Source organism: Heterodontus francisci, chromosome 20 (assembly GCF_036365525.1).
Source record: "Heterodontus francisci isolate sHetFra1 chromosome 20, sHetFra1.hap1, whole genome shotgun sequence".
Classification (NCBI taxonomy): Eukaryota; Metazoa; Chordata; class Chondrichthyes; order Heterodontiformes; family Heterodontidae; genus Heterodontus; species Heterodontus francisci.
Window position 1 is genome coordinate 80603576 of NC_090390.1, and position 13626 is coordinate 80617201.

At 46.3% G+C, this 13626-nt stretch overlaps 1 protein-coding gene across 3 annotated transcripts in view; it reads left to right on the forward strand.

Annotated features, from left to right (window-relative positions):
• Nucleotides 1-2320: 2320 nt before the first annotated feature.
• loxl4 (lysyl oxidase-like 4) overlaps nucleotides 2321-13626 on the forward strand; it is a 142371-nt gene continuing 131065 nt past the window's right edge. The window contains exons 1-3 of one of the 3 annotated variants that reach the window (XM_068053110.1): nucleotides 2321-2495; nucleotides 6820-6990; nucleotides 12355-12716. In XM_068053110.1, the coding sequence (XP_067909211.1) occupies nucleotides 12416-12716 (301 nt within the window). In that variant the 5' untranslated portion in view covers nucleotides 2321-2495; nucleotides 6820-6990; nucleotides 12355-12415. Of the gene's footprint in view, nucleotides 2496-6057; nucleotides 6245-6819; nucleotides 6991-12354; nucleotides 12717-13626 lie in introns of those variants that run through there. The other 2 variants (XM_068053108.1, XM_068053111.1) reach the window with 2 other exon arrangements.

Sequence of the window (13626 nt, forward strand, 5' to 3'; positions counted from 1 at the left end):
AATGTCTGAATGTGTACCATTCTGCTATGATGCGGCTCCTTCACCCCTGTTCATTTTAGGTTAGGGCTGTGAGTCAGCCTGTTTCCAGAATCCTTTGTTCATTCATTCACGTAGATAGGAGTCATCAATATACAATATTTCTCCTTTCAATTTCAATGAGTTCTCCCCAGAGCTATTTCAGATGAGGTTAACAAGTTTCATCCTTTACAGATGGAGGTGTAAATTATCAATACAGGGGGTGGGGTGTTACCAGACCGCTACTCCATTTTGTCTGAGGTACAAGTGTCCATGTTCTTGTGGTTCAGTTTTACAGTTAACTTTTTATTTTCATAATTCCTCCAATTCATTGTTTATTTCATCATGCCACCTTCCGAGCATGACAATAGGCTCTTAGATACAAGGGAATCAAGGAATATGGGAATGGCAGGGGAAGGTGTAGCTGAGATAAAAGATCAGTCATAATCTTATTGAGTCTGATTGGTCTATTCCTGCTCCTCTTTCTTATGTCCTTATATACTTGTAGGAGGGGTACTGAAGGGGTCATGCCAAAGGGATTCAAGAGTGAATTGAATGTGTTTTTTGGATAGAAATGATATAGTGAGAAGGAGGGGAGGTTGAATTAATTTAACAAAAAGGATAGACTTTTTGAGCTTGAAGGTCTCTCAAAGCTCTTACATTGTAATTATTAAAGGCACATTGTTGCAACCTTGGGCAAGGGAGAGAAAAAATCATCCAGAGAAGTTGCTGATCATTATCCCTGTTGGACTGTATCCCAGTGTGTATATAATGGGTGAGACCAGGATTGACTGTGACATCCAGGAAAATGGTCAAATAACACTGTCTAGACACATACATGCCATTGGGACGAGATACTGCAGGAAGGAGTGGAACAGTCTCCAGACATGAGACAGCAGCTTCAAGACAGGAGAGAAAACCTGCTCATTATTTCCACTGGTGGGTGATAAGCAAGTGATGAGGAACATAGATTTTTCACCAGAGAGTTATTGGGATATGGGGTGCGGTAGCAGAAACAGTGGTGGAAGCGGAAACCATGGTAACTTTTAAAAGGGAAGTGGATAAATGCTTGAATAAAAAACAAAAGGATATGGGGAAGAACTGGGGAATGGGATTAAGTGGATGGGTCTTTCAGAGAGCCAACACAGTCTGGATGGCCCATGGGACGCTTGTGATGCCATACATTTCTATAGGGGGTCATTTTAACCCAACTCACAGGGCGGGAAACATACAGCGTTGGAGGGTCCCTGGGACCCTGTGCAACATTACTCTCCATAACTTCAATGGAGAGTGAATTCAGGCAGTGTCAAACCAACTTTTCACCCAATCCCATCAGTTACCCAATGGTTAGATTAGGTTAGCACTGTTCGCTAAGATTCTACCTCTATCGTCTTTATAGAAAAAGCCAGTTTTGGGGACAGTAAGACAACAGCTTTAGCGTAGCAAAATGTCTCAAGGTGCTTCAGACAAGAATCGACACCGAGCCAAAGAAGGAGATATTAGGGTAGGTAGCCAAAAGCTTGGGCAAAGAGAGAGATTTTAAGGAGTGACTTGAAGGAGGAGAGAGACGCGGAGAGGTTAAGGGAGGCAATTCCTGCGCTTAGGGTGTAGATGGCTGAAGGCAGGGCTGCCAAAGGTGGAGGGAAGGAAATGGGGGCTGCAACAAGAGGCCAGACCTGGAGAGCTCGGAGAGGATGGTAGGGCTGGAGGAGTTAGGGAGATAGGGAGGAGTGAGGCCAGTAACCACGTGTCACGGTGAGGACATCACAAGCAAGTGGCGTAGTCATGCATTGAGTGGTCATCTCCATCATCCTGATAGTCAAACAATATCTTACCAGGACAACATGACTAAAACCGAATATCGTTATCACATTGCTCTTGGTGGGATCTTGCTGTGCGCAAATCAGCTGCTGCCTTTCCTGTAACAGTGACTGCACTTCGGAAGTACTTCATTGGCTGTAAAGCGCTTTGGGATAAGCTGAGGCAGTGAAAGGCGCTATATCAATGCAAGCTTGCACGCTCCTGGGGACCAAGGATTACAGTAGCACTGCAGCAGCAGCCGTTTCACACATTATCAGATGTTAAACTTTTAGATTATTATTTTTGGGCACTTTGCAGATCACTGCCCTAACCATTCAATTCAGTTATTCCCCTCCACTCACACGCTCACTCACACACACACACAGCCTCTGTTTGAATGTTCCAACACGCTTGGTTTGTCATTTCAGGAGATTAAAAGGAGGGTGTGTGTGTGTGTGTGTGTGTAGGGAGGGAATCAGAGAGAGGGAAAGAGACGGGAGAGGGTGGAAAAAAAAAATCACGTGGTGGCAATAAAAGATGAAGCAAGTGGTGGGGTGGAAGTTGGAGACTGTTAAACGGACTCGGGAGTGTGTGTTCACAGGTTTGTTCAGGGTTCTCTGCTCACTGCTGCTGCTGTTTGTGAAAGACACAGATCAACTCCACTGAGTTTCAAGCACTTTGTAAGTTTCATTAACTTTCCAGCTGGCTTTTTTTTTAAAGAAGCATATATTCAGCAAACTAATGTTGCATTTTTTTTAGTCAACTTGCAGGAGTGGGAACGTTCTTCTGTATTATTGCAATCTGCGATGGTTTCATATTGAATATAATCCTAAAACAGACTGGGTGATCTCTGCTCTTTGACACGGATACCGTTAGTAAGACATCGGTGGGACGAACTGTTGTGCATTTTAGAGATTGATATCGATATAAAATCGATTTATTGATATGGGTATCGATATGCAATTTATTTATTACTACTTTTAGGTTTTCCCCCAGCTTTTTTGCTCTGTCACTATTTCCACTCTCATTCTGGAGTTTTAGTTACTGTAGATTTAGGAATCTAATCAGTGTGACTGACTGCTCTGCTTTTCGTCAGAAATATCGATTTCTATTCTTCCTAGATCCTTTCAGAGTTTCCATTCAGAATTCTTTCAATTTCACTATCTTCTCTCCTTTCTTTTATTTCTCTTTCCCGTCTTCCTCCTTTCTCGCCCCTTTTCATTTCCTCCTTTCTCTCTCTATCTTTCTCTTTATTTTTCTCTTTTTCTGCTTTTATCTCTCCTTTTCTCTTTCTCCCCTTTCCCTTTCTCTTCCCCTCGTTTTCATTTTCTCTCCTTTAATCTCTTCTCTTTCCCCCTTTCTCTGTCGCTCCACCACTCATTCCCTCCCTCTGCTGCCGTTCACACTGGCTTTCTCTTTTATTTATTTAATGTCTTTGAATCTGAACGACTCCCAGGAATTTCTTGCACTAGAAGTCCAGGAAATCTCCCCACCACCTTTCTAACTGCCTGAGACTGAGTGTAGTTTCAGATAGATTCATCCTTGATTTCATTATTCTGTTGCAATCAGTCCATCGCCACAGGTTTGTCTGTGAAGCTCCGTCTCTCAAAAACTCAAGCTGTGCTGTGAATGTAGCCCATGCCCTCGCCCTCTCACGCTGTGGTCTCAACTAGTCACCTCCAGGCTACATGGCCAAGGATACCAGCAGACCCGTCCCCCTCTGCGGGCTCCCATTGTCATTCCTTCATTCCAGACCTTTCTGTACACAGTCCCAACATCTCATGTTTGTTCTTCCATTTAGTCTTTTCCCAACAAAAACTACTTAGAGTGACTTTAACATCGCAAAAACCTCACAAGGTGCTTTACTGGAGTGCAATCAAAGTCTGAGACTGAGCCCTGTAAGGAGGTATTAGGGCAGCTGGCCAAAAGCTTGGCCAAAGAGGAAGGAATTAAGAAGAGTGTTAAGGAGTGTAGATGCTGAAAGGCTGTTTCCCTTGGCCCGAGTGTCTAGAACTGGGGGTGGGGGTGGGGTGGGGGGGGGGGGCTTAATCTCAGGATAAGAGGTCAGTCATTTAGACTGAGATGAGGAGAAGTGTCTCCACTCAGAGGGTTGTGGATGCCCAGTTGTTGAGTACATTCAAGACAGACGTCGGTTAGATTTTTGGGTACTAAATGAGTTAAGGGATTATGGGCATAATGTGGGAAGGTGTCGCTGAGGTAGAAAATTAACCATAATATGATTGAATGGCGGAGCAGTCTCGAGGGGCTGAATGGCCTCCTCCTGCTCCTAACTCCTATGTTCTTAAAGGAGAGAGAGAGATGGAGGTTTAGGGATGGAATTCCAGGCGTAGACCCATTCTGCCACGAGGTGGCATTTATCATATCTCACCTGGTATAATCATCTCACTTGATCTGTTACTGCACTTTGCCCACTGGGCAGCTCACTACTTCAGTATTGGTCACTTTTGCTTTGCCACTTGCTACTTAACTTTGAGATTCCAGCAATTTGCCTAGTCACAGTATCGATCTTCTATTCCCTTTCTCTAGTTCTCTAGGGTCATTTTATGCTGTGGAAGTGGCATGTATTAATGGTTCCTAGTGCTCTGAATTCATTCTTTTTACATTGGATGGCATAGCCAGAGGACTGGTGCCAATAGTAACGTATGATTACACAAGGAGTCTTCCCCCTCGGATGGACATAAAAAAAAATCACACGCCACTATTTTGAAGAAGAGTGGGGGGTGGGGAGGGGTGGGGGGGGTGCGTTCCCCCCGGTGTCCTGGCCAATATTTATCCCTCAACAAACATCACTAAAAACAGATTAGTGATCATTTATCTAATTGCAGTTCATGGGAGCTTGCTGTGTACAATTTGGCTGCCCCATTTCCTACAGAACAGCAATGATGAGGCTTCAAAAGTAATTCATCAGTTGTGAAGTGCTTTGGGACATCCCAGGGCTGTGAAAGGTGCTATATAAATGCAAGATCTTTTTTTTTTACTTTTCCCTGGGCATAATGTCACAGGAGAACAACAAAGTGAATCCCCTGTTCAGGGGAAAACCTATGAGGAATGATACGTAGAGCTCTTTAGCCTTGTAAAGTGGCATCTCGGAGATGTTACAGGAATATATAAGATTGTATTTGAACAGGTTTACTTCCTCTGTCCGATTAGATGTACCAAGGGAACAGTAGGGGTATTACAATTAGCACTGGACTAGGTAAGGGAAAATAAGGTAGCATACCATTCTTCTAGTTATCCAGTGATGACGGAAAGTGTGTGTGTGTTGTGTGTGTGTGTGTATGTAGAATCATATAGAATAGTTACAGCACAGAAAGAGGCCATTTGGCCCATTGTGTCTGTGCCAGCTCTCTGCAAGAGCAACTCAGCTAGTCCCACTTCCCCACCCTTTCCTCATAGCCCTGCAAATTTTTTCTCTTCAGGTGCTAATCCAATCCTTTTTGAAAGCCACCATTGAATCTGCCTCCACCACACACTTGGGCAGTACATTCCAGATCCTAACCACTCGTGCTTTTTAAAAAAAGGTCTTCCTTGATTCTTTGGCCAATCATCTTAAATCAGTGTCCTCTGGTTCTTGACCCCTCCGCCAATGGGAACAGTCTCTCCCTATCTACTCTGTCCAGACCCCTGACCATTTTGAACACCTCGATCAAATCTCCTCTCAACTTTCTCTCCTCTAAGGAGAACAATCCACAATGTGTTTGTGTGTGTCTGTGGGTTTGTGGGTTTTCACATGTGTATGCAGCTGTTGGGAGAGAATGGAATTGGCCCAGACTATGAGGCCCATGATGGTCACTGTCCACACACACACTCGAAGAAGTGGCCCCTTGGGCAGCATAATGGAGTGGGGGTGTCAGCACCCGTGGGACCACACAACAACACAAGTGAGCACTTTTAGGAACAGGAAGGAAAGAAAGATGCGAGAAAGAAAATTCAGTGTTTGCACCATCCTGAGAAATCTGTCGCGAAAATAGCTGGTAGACCAGGGTTGGAGGAGGAAACGGGGAAAATGCAAAGAAGAAAAGTGAGGAAGGAACAGAATTAAAAATCAGAGGAATGTGGAGAAAAGCATTTGGCCATGAAGGAGTTAATGATTGAAGCGATTGGTTGTGGCTGGTCTCGCTCCAGAAAGACAGTGCTGTCAGTCTGTTTTCGGAATGTGTTTGCTCCCTGCCTCTGGCTGCTGTCAGACTAAACAATGGCTGAGTTTAAACACGATGCAGGGACAAGCTGCCCAGGCGGGTTAGAAAGTCTCCTCTGGTATGTGGAACTTCTTAGGATTACGCCATGCGGTCGGGCACCAATGCCCAGTTACGGCCATGCTTTCGAAGAACATCCTTTGAGTGTCGACAGTGGTGCTGGCAAGATTCTTAAAGGGGCCGAGCACCTAACTATCAGTAGCTTTCAAAAGGTAATGACACAGGTTTCGTTCTGGTAAAAAAGGGCTAATTGATGAAAAGCCTTGGGCGTTTCCCCTCATTTTAATTGGCTCCCCGTCTTACACCCTCTCAATCCAACATTGAATAATTCCATCAGACTCCCTTCACAAGGGTGTTAACTTCAACTGATCCATGGGGCATGATTTTGTGTTTTGGGTCAGGACCACAAACACAGGGTCAAATTTTTAAAAGAAATTTCATGGGATGTGAGTGCTGCTGGCCAGGCCAGCACTTGTTGCCCATCCCTAATTGCTGTTGACAAACTGAATGGCATGCTAGGCCATTTCAGAGGGCAGTTAAGAGTCAATCACATTGCTATGTGTCTGGAGTCACATGTAGGCCAGACCCGGTCAGGATGGCAGATTTCCTTCCCTCGAGGACATTAGTGAACCAGAAAGTTTTTTTTTTACAATAATCAATGCTACTTTCATGGCACCATTACTGAGACGAGGGGTGGAATTTATGTTCTCCCCCGTAGAGGCAGGGAGAACATAAAATGATGAAAGGTTACAGACCTGAAACGTTAACTCTGCTTCTCTCTCCACAGATGCTGCCAGACCTGCAGAGTATTTAGAACCATAGAAACGTTACGGCATAGAAGGAGGCCATTCAGCCCATTGTGTCCGTGTCGGCCGAAAAACTAGCCGCTAATCTAATCCCACCTTCCAGCACTTGGTCCATAGCCTTGCAGTTTACAGCACGTCAGCTGCAGGTCCAGGTACTTTTAAATGAGTTAAGGGTTTCTGCCTCCACCACCGTTCCTGGCAGTGAATTCCAGACACCCACCACCCTCTGGGTGAAAATGTTTTTCCTCATGTCACCTCTAATCCTTCTTCCAATCACCTTAAATCTGTGCCCTCTGGTAATTGACCTCTCCGCTAGGGTCCTTCCTGTCTACTCTATCTAGGCCCCTCATAATTTTGTACGCCTCAATTAAGTCATCCCTCAGCCTCCTCTGTTCTAAGGAAAACAACCCTAGCCGATCCAATCTTTCCTCATAGCTGCAGCTTTCAAGCCCTGGCAACATTCTTGTAAATCTCCTCTGTACTCTCTCCAGAGCAGTTACTTCGTTTCTGTAATGTGGTGACCAGAACGGTACGCAATACTCCAGCTGTGGCCGAACAAGCATTTTATACAGTTCCAGCATTACATCCCTGCTTTTGTATTCTGTACCTTGGCCAATAAAGGAAAGCATTCCATATGCCTTCTTCACCACTCTATCTACCTGTCCTGCCACCTTCAGGGACCTGTGGACATGCACTCCAAGGTCTCTCACTTCTTCTACCCCTCTCAATATCCTCCCATTTATTGTGTATTCCCTCATTTCTTTGCCCTCCCTAAATGCAATACATCACACTTCTATGGATTGAATTCCATTTGCCACTTTTCCACCCACTCAACCAAACCATTGATATCATTCTGGAGTCTCCCGTTATCCTCTTCACTATCAACTACAAGGCCAATTTTTGTGTCATCAGCAAATTTCCCAAGCATGCCTCCCACATTTAAGTCCAAGTCGTTAGTATATACCACAAAGAGCAAGGGACCCAACACTGAGCCCTGTGGAATGTCACTGGAAACCGCCTTCCATTCACAAAAATTCCAGCACTTCCTGTTTTTATTTCAGTTTTCCAGCATCTGCACTATTTTGCTTTTATAAAATTGGGTGGGATGTTGGTGGGGAATGCTGGCGGGGGGGCGGTGAGGGCGGGGAGGAGGGGGGCAGTTCCCACCACCATCCCGCCTACGCCGAAATTTAGTCTGGGGCAGGAGGCCTGTGGGCCTTTCCACTGCAGCTGCAATTACCCATGCGGTGGTGGCCTCGTCACCACACGGGAAGCACGGCCCGGAAAACGGTGCGCGCTGCTTCCCGGCTCTGGGGAGCGGAGGGGGGAGGGGGATGTCCCTCGTTCAATAGCACTTAGTGCCTGAATGAGGGACCTGGCATCAGGAAGGGTGGGCCCCCTGAGAGCCACCCCTGCTCTTGCTTCTGACACCCCTCCCCCCCCACCCCCTCGAGACCCCTCCCATCCTGACCTACCTTAAGCCTGGTTCCAACGCCACTCCTCGGTGTTTGGTCGCCACAGTTACAGCAGCAGCCACTGCCTCTACCATTCAATTCCACATTTTGTAATGAATTAATTGAATTTAAATTCCACCAGCTGTCATGTTGAGATTTGAACCCGAGTCCACAGGATATCAGCCTGGGCCTCTGGATCACCCATTCAGTGATATTATCACCACACCAGTGTCTCGTCGACCCTGCACTAAGTTGGGAACAGTCACCCAGCTGTGATATTTCCTGAATTAATGGCCAGTGGGTGTGCTTGCCGTCCAGTTAAAGATGGTAGGTGGGGGGCTCAAAGCTAGCCATTAAAATATGGCCACAGCTGCTGGGCCACCACTGTAGGGGATCAGTTGGCAGGGGAGGGGGAATCCCCTCCACAGGGTGGTCTGCGGCCGCAGCTATGACCAGGTGGGTGAGAAGATCCTCAAAACCAGCTTGAACCACTGGCCCTACGGTCTGCCACCAGGAGGCCGTCTACAGACAGCTGGCCTGTTCCTGACACCGCTGGGGGCCCACAGGCCTACTGGGAAATTCCAGTTGGCCTCTCATAATTGGCCTGTCACTTACCTTCAATCGGTTATCTTCCGCTTGTGGGTGGGTAGCTCTTCCACTCCCGATCCCGCCTCCAGGAAAATGGGCCAGGAGCGGGATGGTGCTGTCAAACTGGCTGGCAGAGTGACTTTACGCAACTGTCTGCCTGCATTCTTGCCCCCATATGGAGGTGAATATTCTGCCCATGTTAAACATGATTACACTAACTTATTCAACCCAGGGTTGGACATGGTGTTCACATTTTTATGCTACCCTAAGTTTGTGTCATTCAGCTCCCTTGTCTTTCTCCTGTGTCATCTCCTTTAAACACTGACATTTATTGGGACACAGATTGCATGAGCTCTAGCTACCCCCTCTTGTTACTATGCGCAAGTGAGCACTCTTTCAGCACGAGCCTGGGAATGTTGGCTGGCTATTCAACTGCAGCAGGCATCGCTGTCCAGTCCTATCCTCATCCCACTTTACATGCAGAGTTTCCAGTGAGGAAGAGGTTGGGGTAAGTCACTGGACTGCAATCAGCAAGAGGCCTGGCTGCTTTAATGCATCTTTGCATTAAAGCCAATTGTAGTGGTGCCAACAGCTTCCCCAGCCGGGATCGTCTAACTCAATGCTGGCCGAAAAGTAGACGTGTTTTACCCGGCTGAGTAGCACAACCAGAAAACACATTTACCATCCCGCCTGCCCGCCCGCGTGCCCAGCCATCAGGGGCTGCGTTGTTGCCAAGAAAAGCACCAGGCTTCTCACTCTAGGTGTTCACTGTGATTCAGTGGTAGCACTCTCATTGCTGAATCAGAAAATGATGGTTAATGAATCCGCACTCCAGAGACCTGGGCACAAATTCCAGGCTGGCACTCCAGTACTGAGGGAGTGCTGCACTGTCAGAGGTGCCGTCTTTCAGATGAGATGTTGAACCGAGGCCCGTCCGCCCTCTCAGGTGGACATATAAGATCCCAAGGCACTGTTTTGAAGAAAAGCATGGGAGCTTTCCCCAGTGTCTGAGCCAGTAGTTATCCCTCAACTAACATCAGTAAAAGAAAATCAGATCATTGTCAGATTATCTTTTGTGCAAAATGGCAGCTGCGTTTCCTGCAGCAGTGACTATAAAAGTACTTAATTGGCTGTAAAGTGCTTTGGGACATTCTGAGGTTGTGAAAGGCGGTATATAAATGCAAGTCTTTTTCTTTATTGATATGGTCGTGCCTCTTTGACTGAATGCTGTGTAGGGTGAGCAGGCTGTACCAGTAAACAAGAGAGAGAGAGAGAGGACAGAGTCTGGGAAACGTTATCTGACAGGCCCTCTTTTGTTAGACGGGCAATCCCATCTGTAATTAAGCTAAAATCATACCAAGTTTTTTTTTAACTCCTCTAAGGCGTCTCTCAATGTTTCACCAAAAGAGCTGCATTCCTCACTTCTACCGTCACTGACTATTCCATTGTATGTGTAATTTTCACATTCCCCTCTTGCTGTGCCGACTTTTTTTTCACGCAATATTGAATCGGGGAATGGGTCTGTCCATCCCAGATGTGCTGAGTCTGCATCTCTCCTATGTGTTATTAATGGTCATCATTACAGAACAGGAGGAGTCCATTTGGCCCATCATGTCCATGGCAGTTCTCTGAAAGAGCTATCCTATTTGTCACACTCTCCCCCTGCCCTTTCCATATAGCTTTGCAAATGTCTGCTTTTCAAGCGTTTATCCAATTCCCTTTTGAAAGTTACCGTTGAAACTGCTTCCACTGCCCTAACAGCCATTGGGGGTGAGTGTCGCCTATTTTACCAATAGGATTGATACTGGGCTGTTCCAATGTCACTAACAGAAAGGCAACTGCACTTGAGCCCCACTCAAACGGAAGAGGCGCCACTTAATGCAATCAAACATAAACTCTAATTAAACTAAAATAAACGTATAATTTAAATCGTAATATTACTGCTGTTGATTAGACACTCTGCAGTGCCCAGAGGTTGTGGAAAGCCTCCAAGGCACACTGGCATTGGAGAACTTGGCAGCAGAATTCCAATAGTGTAGTTTCCACCAGTGCAAAACTAAACCTACACGACTTGCTGCAGTGCTTCTCCTCAGATCTTTTAGTGAATCATTTTGAGTGCACTATGAGTCTGCGAGCTCTCCAGTGAGCACGACAGAGACACAACAGGTGAATATTAATCAGACTGGTTGTGACCAAATTGTATAACACTCTGCACCTTGAAACCATGAAAAGATGAGCTGCTCCGTCAAACCGGCCTCACACTCACAGTGCCAGCGGCATCACAACTGGACACTTTTCACCCCAACCCCCCGCCCCCTCCGCAGCCATATAATCCCCCGGGTGTGACTATCCAGTTGTGGTCATTTAGGAATGAGGGAGAAATCAAAGCCCTGGAGGCAGTACAGAGAAGGGTCAGAGGCTGATCCTTAATGTCAAACATCTTGAATTATGAGGAAAGAATGGAGAAAGTCTGGAAAGGAGGCATCTGAGAGGTGCACTTGTAGAGGTGTATGAGAGACTAAAGAGAGGTGGTAAAGGTATATCTGGAACACCACGTCAAGTTGTGACAATGGGACAAGGACACATAGGTTCAAACTAGTAGATAGATTGAGGTCAGGAAATTCTTCACACAAGTGAGTTGATTTTGACTTTGAGCAAGAGTGCAAAAGGGGTGAGAGTGAGTCAGCAGCCTGACACAATGGGCTGAATGGCCTCCTTCTGTGCTGTACTTTTTCTATGGTTCTATAGTTCTCCATTTTGCCTGATATTTATTTCCATTTTGGGAAATTAGGTTCCCTCTGTAGTTCCCTCTGACGATTGGGAGAATCCCAAGGAAATTCCTGCCTTTGTGTCTATTTTATCAGCACCACCAAGATCATCACTGCTGTAAACTTTCCTCACTTGTCCCCATGAGTTATAAATACAATGTCTGCTGGCCCTGCTGCACCCTCACTATGTTGGCGTCCAGACTCAAGGCACTGCCTCCCAGAGTCCAACTCGTGCTTTCCCAGGTCGTCTCAGCTATACAGACCTTTAACTCTTGGACTTCCAACTCAATTGGCAGAAGCTGGCCATGTGCAGAAGCTTCCAGAATATATTTGATGGTCCTGTGGGGCAGGGATTGTCCTGAGGCTGGGAAATATCGCTAGGCTCGAACTCAACTGTTGTGCCCAGCGTGGATCTGAGATAGGATATGTGATTGAATTTCATAGAGTCATCATAGAGTCATATATGGCGTAGAAGGCGGCCATTCACCCCATCGAGTCCATGCTGGCCCTCCACAGAGCAATCCAGATGGTGTCCAGTTTGGAGCAGGGATAAGGTTCCTAAGATGCCGTTTTTGAGAACATTGGAAACCAAACAAGTACTTGTCAAAATGATAGCAAACATGCTTCTAATTTTTAAAAAAGGAAACAGGATGTGTATTAATATTTAATTTGTAGTCATAATATTTATTTATTTTGATCTGTTTAGCTGTTCTAGACAGACCTCGTCCTCCAAGGCGTTAACCTGAGCCCCAACCAGCAAGGACACAATGAAGGGTGCTCTACAAGGCCTGCTCCTTGCTGCGGTGCTTCTCCTTGACAGTTCATTTAACCCCTGCAGCGCCAGGACTGCCTCAGGGCAGGCACCAAACCAGGGGGAAATCATGATCCGCCTCGGAGGAGAGAAGCGGACACACCACGAAGGGCGTGTGGAAATTTTCTACGATGGGAAATGGGGCACGGTGTGTGATGATGATTTCACCATTCACTCTGCAATGGTGATATGCAAAGAACTGGGCTACGAGGGCGCACTCACCTGGGCCCACAGTGCGAAGTATGGACAAGGGGAAGGTAATACACTTTTCCCTTCCTGCTCCATTTTAAGAACGTGGGGATTTAAGAAACAGGAACAGGGGTAGCCAATACAGCCCCTCGAGCTTGCTCTGCCATTCAGTAAGATCATGGCGACATCATGTCCCTGATTCTTTTAGTGCCCAAAACCTATTGATCTCAGTACTGAATATACTCATCGACTGAGGATCCCCGGCATTCCAAAAATTCACAACCCTCTGAGTGAGGAAATTTCTCCTAATCTCAGTCCTAAATGTCCAACCCCTTTTCCTGAGACAATGACCCCTAGTTCTAGACTCACGAGCCTGGGGAAACAGCCTCTCAGCATTTCCCCTGTCAAGCCTCAAGGAGTTTTATGCATTTCACTGAGATCACTTCCCATTTTTCTAAACGTCAGAGAATATCGGTCTATTTTACTCAATCTGTCCTCATAGGACAGCCCTCTGAACCCGGGAATCAATCTAGTGCACTATCATTGCATCCCCTCCAAGGCAAGTATATCCTTCCTTAAGTGAGGAGACCAAACTGTAACAGGACTTCAGGTGTGGTCTCACCAAATCCCTATATAATTGCAGCAAGACTTCCTTATACTCAAGCCACCTTTGCAATTTGATGAACATGTAGGTTTTGAATCTAGCTAGGATTCAGTCCCACAGGTGCCCTCATCCTACCAGTACCTCATCTAAGTAATCATGATTTAAACAAGTGCGCTGAGAGCGAGTATTGGCCAAGCTATTTGACTCTGATGGTATGATGAGGCTGATCCAGCTCAGGGTTGCTGGACAGGAACAGGAGAAAGAATTGTGTCCCATTTTTTTGTTTTTACCCCTTTGTAACACAGAACCTGTCATAGCTCCACTGTGCCATTCTGTGGTCAGCTGACCCAGTGCAGAACAGGCTTTGAACGTGG